Here is an 8,842-nt window from a genome sequence, read left to right as displayed (position 1 = left end):
ACATTCCGGCCCATTTGGCAGTTTGCTCTCGGTTCTATTGTCCTTCGCCGGCTCCCATCCATAATTCTTCATGCCTACCCTCATCTACAGTAAAACAAACTCTTGATTCTGATGGCTTCAGGCTTCTCCTAGCACGCGTCAACCTCCCGGACCATAATAATCAACACACATACTCTATGGTTGCACCTCTCCAAGTACCCTACAGGACAATATGAGACGGTATTCGACTTCGTCAAGAGCATATATGAGAGCCTATAGAGGTGTAGAGAGGACTGGATGTGTAGTGCTAACAGGAAGTGTGTGCGAGGAACGCAGAATACCCGATTGAAAGAACTGACGGTCAGGTGTTGATTTGTTATCGGTATGTTGCCTCCTTTTTCGTTTCGACTTGTTTGCTAACTTACAGGCAGGTGTTCATCCATACGTCCTTCGAGATCAAACCTGGCTGTCGTCGCGAAGATTTCAGCCAGATACGAAGCAAGATCACTGCGCTGTCGCATCCATCTTGGCGTAGGGACTTGATCACTGTTACACGCTCTCGCCTCCAGACGTTCAGCAGCGTGTCTAATAGTATACCTATCACGGCGCATCCACGGGAAGCGGAAGAAGACACAGAAAATCATCAAGGAAAATTGTGTTCAAGGATCATCGGGTACGTCTTTCTCTCCGTTGGTGTCCACATTGCTGACTATATGCATAACAGGAGGTCCACACTCTCTGCTTCACCAGTACTGTTTCATTCGGCCTCTGTCTCCTCTTCCCAAATCTCCACATCACGCTGAGCAGATGTCAGCCAAGCGCATCCTCTATTTTGGAATAGATGCCGATTCCAGGAAATGGCATCGTATAGGCGACATCACGATGGCATTTGAAAGTTCCAAGTTGCAATCAATTTATCCGATGTCCCGCACAAGCACCGAACATCAAATGGCAAATGCTTCGAGTGTAGATACTGTCAACACTGAAGACACCTCTCCGCTAATGCCGTATGAGTAACCTCGGGCAAGAACTGCGACAATCAAGTCAACATTTCAGTTGGTGCGAAAGTGATCAATTAACATTTGATTTCGGAAACAAATGGGCGAGTTTGTTATTATGTTCACCGAATGCCGTCTGTGCACTTTACTGACATTACATCTCCGCAGAAATTTCCACATATAAAGGCTGGGGAGAATTTCTCCCAACTCCATTCTCCCACCACTTCGCTTCGCTTCCCGTCTCCTCTCTTCTCCCTCCGCTCGTTTACTCGCTCTCGGCTTAGGTCGACGCCTCGTGTTACAGGGAAAAGGTTCGATGGTGCGTTTTATTTATTTTTTCCCCCTACTCGCTGCTAACTCTTACAAGGTCAAGGCTATCAATGACAAGCCGGTGGACTACTCGCATATCATATTGCTGAAGGTATGTTCATTCTCCCTCACCATTGAGCTAGGAGACTGATTGTTGTTGGTTACCAGGCTCAAGGTTGCACATAACTGGTCGTTGAAGGTGCCTCAAGACTGTCGACCTTCATACACTGAGTGTTGGTTTGTACGGAATGTTGCCGCGGAGAGACAACAATGGCATTGAATGGTACGTATGAGCTTTTTCCCTGCCGGCGTCTACTAACCAGATATTGTGTTTTAAGCTTTCTTGACTCGGATTCGCATAGTCCAATGCTGCGAGAAGGAGAGAGCATGATATTGAACGGTACGTTGAAGACATTTCCTCACAGTCGTCTACTAACGGGTATTGCTAGGCTTGAATCTGGACAGTAGCTTGAAGGGTACCGGAGAGGACTGCGGAAGGAAAGGTATTTGTCCTTATGCTGCTGCTTTGTGATCCCTTACTGATTTTCCGCCAAAGAACGAGAGGACTGCCCTTTCCCGTGTGCATCGTCCTCATGTTTGCTTAGCCACTGCACAAAGGTAGCAACAATGGAGTAGTTCACAAGGCCAAGTCCTTGAAAAAGGTACGCTTGAGTTTCCTCGCATTTTCGTCAGCTAATCGTTTCATATTTAGGGACACGAGTATGCCTCTGGTGCAGGAATGAAGTCGACGCGAAAAGAAGGGAGAGGTACGTCGATCTGTTCGGTGTTTTGCTACGAGAGAGGGCTGATGGCAGGTTCAGGGATGTCATGCGGGGTCGATGCGAGGGGTGGAGAGAGGATGGGAGGTATGCAGATGGTGCGGGGATGGTATCGATGGTCGAGGATAGGCAGAGGGTTGTGGATAGGTAGTGTTCTATAATTAAACAGCGATGTGTGCAGGAAGCGTGCGGGATGCATGCAAGGGCAGGTCGCTCAATCACCAGATGCGCGAATGGGTTGCGCCAAGGGTCCGTTACGGTGAAGTATATCTTCACGATATACCAGCACCTGTCTCAGGACGGCGCACTGAGACACCAATCTGACCTATCGACCATGTATGTCCCACCCGAACTAACCGACCTCATCATCGACATGCACACGACCCTAACACCCTCGCCTCTTGCACCCTCGTCTACAAAACGTTCTTCCCTCCCTCACACACACACCTCTTCAACAGGATAACCATCGGACATCCATCCCGGCCCAACTCGGCCAGACAGTTCCTTCCTCTCCTCCCATATGTCGGCGATTTGGTCAAGTCCCTATGGATCGAAGCGGAATGTGGGTTTCGCGACAAGGACAACTCGGAGGGAGACTTTATGATGATGAACGACCTCATCGATGAGCTCTTATGGAAGACAGCGCATGATAAACAACGGGTATCACATGACCCTGCTCTGCCTACCATCCCCGCCTCGCTGCCGAACTTAACCTCCCTAGAAATACGTGCCCTCTGATGGAGGAACCCTTCATGCGTACACTGTTGGAAAACGGGGTATCGGTTCGTTCCCAGTGTCACATGCGCGGTAGCAAGCCAATAGTATTGCGCTTGGCTGAGCTCTGCAAACGCATGAGGATCTACGCTACAGTACCTACTTTTATACTAAATGTACTTTTACTAGAACTTTCCATGCTTTTCCTACGACTTCTACCTTAATAAGCAACTTCGGCATGATGCCAGATTGCCAAATCCCAACATACACTAATGCACACCATCGTTCGAGCACACACTCGCTGCTATAGCATCTCAGATAACCTCTCTCCACCTGGATTACGTCCACTTCGACAGCCTCCCAGGTCTCTTGGGTATCTTGTTGATGTTTCAGGGGATGAAGAAGTTGTTAGACATAGTAGTAGTGGTACAAGATGCACATGGACACATATTTGATATTTCTTGCCTTTTTCATTTTGCGATGCACAGCCTCACATCTCAGCTTTTTACCAACATGCTGAGATGTGAGTACTTCTACATATATTCGCCCTGGTAACATACTTATCATATTGTAGTGACACAACATTGTCTTATTCATAGGGTTCACCACGGGTAACCCATGGGTGCCATGAAGCCAACCCATACCCATACCCAGCTGACCCATACCTGGGACCTGCATGGGTTTCAGCATGGGTCGGAGTCATGGCGCAGTCACACATTTTTTGATGGCATCCGAAATTGTTTATTTCGATCTAATCAATCATTTACAGGTGATCTATGATGAAAATACCCTTGAAAAAGCCCAGGATCATGGCACAGGTACAGCCACCATCCAGCAAAGGCAACCCGTACCCATACCTGCTGGGTAAGGGTCCAGTACCCGGCAAAACCCACCATACCCTTGGTTTTCTCTACTTATTCAGGTATATAATACATAGCTTTTTACCAACATGCTGAGATTGACACAATGTTGTCTTATTCAGCATCGCTCACTCCTTTTCTCTCGAGCCTGCCTTCTGTTACCATGTCTGAGCACCTACCTCATAACTCCAACAGGTTATGGGCCCCACTACCAGCATGTCAATGACAACTGCCATAAAGCTAGTCAGCACAACAAAGCTCACAGATGATGGATCAAACTGGGTAGCATTCGAAGAAAAACTCACCAACAAGTTTCTGGACAAGGGTCTAGGCCAACACCTATGAGGAACTGCTCGTGTACCCCCTCACCCAGTTGAGCACAAGGGAAAATTTTACTGGTCAACTGACACTGCATTTTTGCACCCCCTCTCGGATGATGACCTGGAGAAGCTGGAGGATAAGCTTGAAGAGTATGAGCAGAAAGAGGCAAAGATGTGCACCATCATTTATGAATCCATCTCTGACTCTACCTTCAATGAGATCAAGGGCGAAGCAACAGCTGCTCTCATCTGGAAAAAGCTCATTGCTGTCATGACTGGCAAGGGCGATCTCATATGCGAACACCTCCTTACCCGACTCAGTAACATGTCCTGCCCTGATGAAGGCAACATGTGAGAACACCTTGGTGAGATGAAGATTCTCTGCAAATGTATTGAGGGCATAGGCCTGAAAATCAAGGACAATCAGTACACCTCAATGATCCAAAAATCACTCCCACCTTCCTATGACCACATCTGCCACACCCTCTCCACTGCCAGCAAATTTACTCAAAAGCCCCTCATGTTGGACATCCTTGTTGCAGCACTGCAAGAAGAATGGGATGAAGAAGTAGCATCAAAGGCCACAGCTGAGAATGTGGCAATGTCTGCACAATGACAGAACAAGGGGAAAGGTCAGGGCTCCAGAGGAAAGTCAAAGAAAAAGCCAGACAGATCCCACCTTAAATGCACGAACCCGGCATGTGGAAGAACCAGTCATCTCATTGTGGACTGTTGGAGCGAGGGTGGTGGAAAGGAAGGTCAGGGCCCAGCTTTGAAAAAGAACAAGGCTAAAGGAAAAGGGAAGGCAAAGGAGTCAGCATCAGCAGCCATTGACGAAAGTGATGATGAGCACATTATTGTGGTCATAGCTGATGACAACAATGACCTAAATGTGGCCTTAATGTGCACATTGGACTACAAGGCCAAGGGTGATGCTCATGTAGCAAGGGGAGAAGAAGTTACAGCAATAGCTGATTGTGGAGCTTCGAAAACATACTCACCCAAACACTGAAGATTCAAAAATTACTCCAACATTGACCTGAAGCCCATCAAAGCTGCAAACAGAGAAGTCTTCTATGCAGTAGGTAAAAGGGACCTTCAATTATCATTACCTATGGGTGAAGGTCAGAAGCCCACTATTGTGAGATTTTGGAATGTGTACCATGCACTGAAAATGGCATACACCCTCATATCCCTATCACATGTCAGCCACGTCAGATTTCCCATCCACATTGAACTCACTGACCATACCATGTATATCTGGACACCATGACCCAATGCTAAGATCATAGCCAAGATCCCCAAAGCCAGAGGCTTATACATCATCTCAACCCCAGGTACACGCCAGACCACAGGAGCAAAACCAGATGTCGCTATGGCGGCAGGTAAGCTCAAGGTGAACATCACTGAGCTACACAATATCTGTGCTCACTGAAGCCATGCCACCCTCTGCCGCATGTATATTGATGGCCATATCGAGGGAATTGAGCTTGATCTGGACTCCAAACCGGAATTTTGCGAGACCTGTGTGAAGGCCAAAGTGAAATGCAAACCATTCCCCAAGCAGGGCCAATATGAGTATGTCAAGAACACTGGTGACAAGGTTATTGGAGACTTGATGGGCCTGATGTCTGTCGTATCACTTGGAGGAGCATGCTATGCCTGCACATACCATGACCTACACACTCATGAGTCAAAATCCGAGTACCTATCAAAGAAATCAGGTATCTTTGGGTTGTACAAGCGCTATGAAATCTGGATCAAGGTCCAGCAAGGTGTCGAAGTCATAAAGATTCTGGGTATGGATCGAGGGGGAGAATTCCTAAGCAAAGAGTTCACTCAGCACCTCAAATCAAAGAGAACAGAGTATCACCTTACTGTACATGATTCCCCACAGTCAAATGGAATTGCCAAATGTTCCAATGGGTATCTGATGGACATGACAAGAGCATTCCTAATCAGTTCAGGATTACCAAAATATCTATGGGCTGAAGCTCACTGGCATGCTGAATGGGTCTACAACCACACTCCAATGAAAGCAATACCATCAGGGAAAACCCTGTTTGAGATGGCAACCGGCAGAAAGCCCAACATCTCTGGCCTTTGTCCATGGGGATGTTGTTGCTGGGTTCGAGTAAAGACACTGGAAAAGCTGGGGGAACATGCTATTGAGGCTCGCTTTGTGAGAATTGATACTGAAGCCAAAGGCTGGAGGATTTACTGGCCCAGAAAGTGAAGGGTCACCATTGAACATGATGTTTACTTTAATAAGGAAGACCTGACTCCAGAACCATTTGTCGTTGAGGGGGAGGATGAAGATATCGACTCTTCTCAGGCTCCAAAGTCATCTACAGTCCCTCAGCCCACTGAAAATCAACCAGACAAACCAGAAAATCTCACTGAAACTCACCCAGAACATCCAGAATCTCCACTCACAGACATAGAGTCTGATCCTACCCCTCAGCCAAGCTGACCCAAGCGCTCTGCAGCTCCAAAACCAGGCCAGCTCACACTCCCAGACCTATGCAAACACCCCACCACTGCTGGAATAGCAGCAAACATGCCTGAAGATGAGTCAGACTCAGATGATGATGAAGAGCCATTGGGCTCCTTGCTGGTAAACTATGCCATGATAGCAGATGTTGAACCAGTGACTATGAAAGAGGCACTGAGTGGTCCTGATGAAGGGGAATGGCATGAGTCGATGCTCACAGAAGTGAGGCAGTGTGAGAAGAAGAAGGCATGGAAGGTGATGAAAAGAGAAGACGTTCCCACGAATGCAAATATCGTGGACATGAGGTTCGTTTACCAGGTCAAACGGAATGAGATTGGTGAGCCTGAAAAGGCCAAGTCACGTTTTGTAGCTGAAGGATTCACTCAAATTCAAGGTGTTGACTACTTTGACACTTATGCCCCGGTTGTCCGCCTCCCTACTCTCCGCATCCTACTGTCCATGGCTGCCTCTCACGATGCAATAATTGATCAAGCAGATATCAAAAACGCATACCTGCATGCCAATATCACTGAGGAAATCTACATCAAGTTCCTGAACAGATACGAAGAATTCTTCGAAATCCCGGAACACCCCAAGGGCCAGAATGTCTGTGCCAAGCTACTCAAGTGTCTATATGGCACAAAACAAGCAGGCCGAGGCTGGTACCAGACCCTAAAGTCAACAATGATATCTCTTGGGTTCACAGTCAGCAACGCGGATGAGACCATCTTCTATCGGATCAAGTCAGCAACCAAATACACCATCGTCGCAGTTGCTATGGATGACTTTACCATTATAGCAAACTCCCAAGAGGGGTCAAACCGATTCAAACGAGAAATTGGCTCTCATTTTGAGCTAGTTGATCTCGGGCCTATTCACTGGCTGCTGGGTATGCACATCACTTGGGACTGGAAGAAACACACCATCAGTATTGGGCAACCTGCATACATTGACCAGATTGCAAAATGATTTGGCGTTGAGGAAATGGCCCCATTCATGACACCAATGGAAGCAAATCTTGATTTGAACCTAAACTCACCTTCTATATCCATGGAACCGGTTATGCTGCATGAGAAGGCACTCTACCATGAGCTCCTGGGCTCCCTCATGTATGTCACAGTCGGATCTCATCCTGAAATCAGTTATTCGGTCTCAGCGCTCTCACAATTTGTAGAGGAACCGCATTCAACTCACCTGAAGGCCGGATTTCGAGTCCTTCGCTATCTCAAGGGTATGCGTGACCAACAGCTCGTAATTGGTGGCCCTGATATCAACCCTAAGGGCTATCATGATGCAGCATATGCTAACCAGCCCGGGCAGAAATCTATGTCCGGATTTGTGCTATTCATGGGTCAGGGTGCCATCATGTGGACATCAAGGAAACAGCCAATTGTTACTGTCTCCACTGGTGAATTGGAATACATTGGGCTGACACCAGCATCAAAGAACATGATCTGGCTGCACAAGCTCCTTTCCATGCTCTCCACCTTCATCGCAAACCCTTCCATCTATCCATCAAACCCCACTGGTCTCTATTCTGACAGTCAAAATGCCCTCTCTATTGCCAAGGATTCAGTATTCCATGAACATACAAAGCATATTGGAATCCATTACCATTCCATCCAGCAAACCATTGAGCAAGGCCACGTTGAGTTGCAGTACTGCCCAACTGACAACATGATTGCTGATGTTCTCACGAAACCATTGGCTTGCTCAAAGTTCAAAAAGTTTATGAAAGCGCTGGGTGTTGTGTAAACAAGCTGTGTACATCTCGAGGGAGAGTGTTAGACATAGTAGTAGTGGTACAAGATGCACATGGACATGTATTTGATATTTCTCACCTTTTTCGTTTTGCGATGCACAGCCTCACATCTCAGCTTTTTACCAACACACTGAGATGTGAGTACTTCTATGTATATTCGCCCTGGTAACATACTTATCATATTGTAGTGACACAATGTTGTCTTATTCAGGTATATAATACATAGCTTTTTATCAACATGCTGAGATTGACACAACATTGTCTTATTCAGCGTTGCTCACTCCTTTTCTCTTGAGCCTGCCTTCTGTTACCACATCTGAGCACCTACCTCATAACTCCAACAGAAGTTGGCATTGGGTGTGATTACGGTGCCACCATATCCAGTGGTGCTTATGGGGCAGACGACGGAACCACTGGAGATTGAGAAGCTGGAGGTGAACATGGAGGGAAGTGTGAGAGTGGTTGAAGTGCTGATAGCGAGTCCATGGGTGATATCATTCGGGAGATTAAAGAAGCTGAGGGTGAAAAGGTGCTACAGGGCACAGATGGAGCTGGTTAGGGTGTTAGTGGATCTGTTGAAGGATTTGCTGGAGGAATTGGTGGTCAATGATTGTGTACTACTGGTGG

General features: G+C 47.1%; 1 protein-coding gene across 1 annotated transcript; it reads left to right on the top strand.

Annotated features, from left to right (window-relative positions):
- Positions 1 to 244: 244 nt before the first annotated feature.
- Positions 245 to 2,803, top strand: EV420DRAFT_1651841 (uncharacterized protein; the record flags this gene model as incomplete). Its single annotated transcript, XM_060478592.1, has 12 exons — positions 245 to 296; positions 345 to 361; positions 411 to 652; positions 704 to 728; positions 787 to 986; positions 1,164 to 1,296; positions 1,345 to 1,398; positions 1,892 to 1,948; positions 1,999 to 2,053; positions 2,108 to 2,163; positions 2,235 to 2,476; positions 2,524 to 2,803. The coding sequence occupies 12 exons, from the start codon at positions 245 to 247 to the stop codon at positions 2,801 to 2,803; spliced, it is 1,413 nt and encodes a 470-aa protein (XP_060322678.1).
- Between the last annotated feature and the right edge of the window lie 6,039 nt (positions 2,804 to 8,842).

The sequence above is a fragment of the Desarmillaria tabescens genome, assembly GCF_030435595.1.
Source record: "Desarmillaria tabescens strain CCBAS 213 chromosome Unknown EV420scaffold_106, whole genome shotgun sequence".
Taxonomy (NCBI): Eukaryota; Fungi; Basidiomycota; class Agaricomycetes; order Agaricales; family Physalacriaceae; genus Desarmillaria; species Desarmillaria tabescens.
This window is presented reverse-complemented; position numbering and strand designations above follow the sequence as displayed.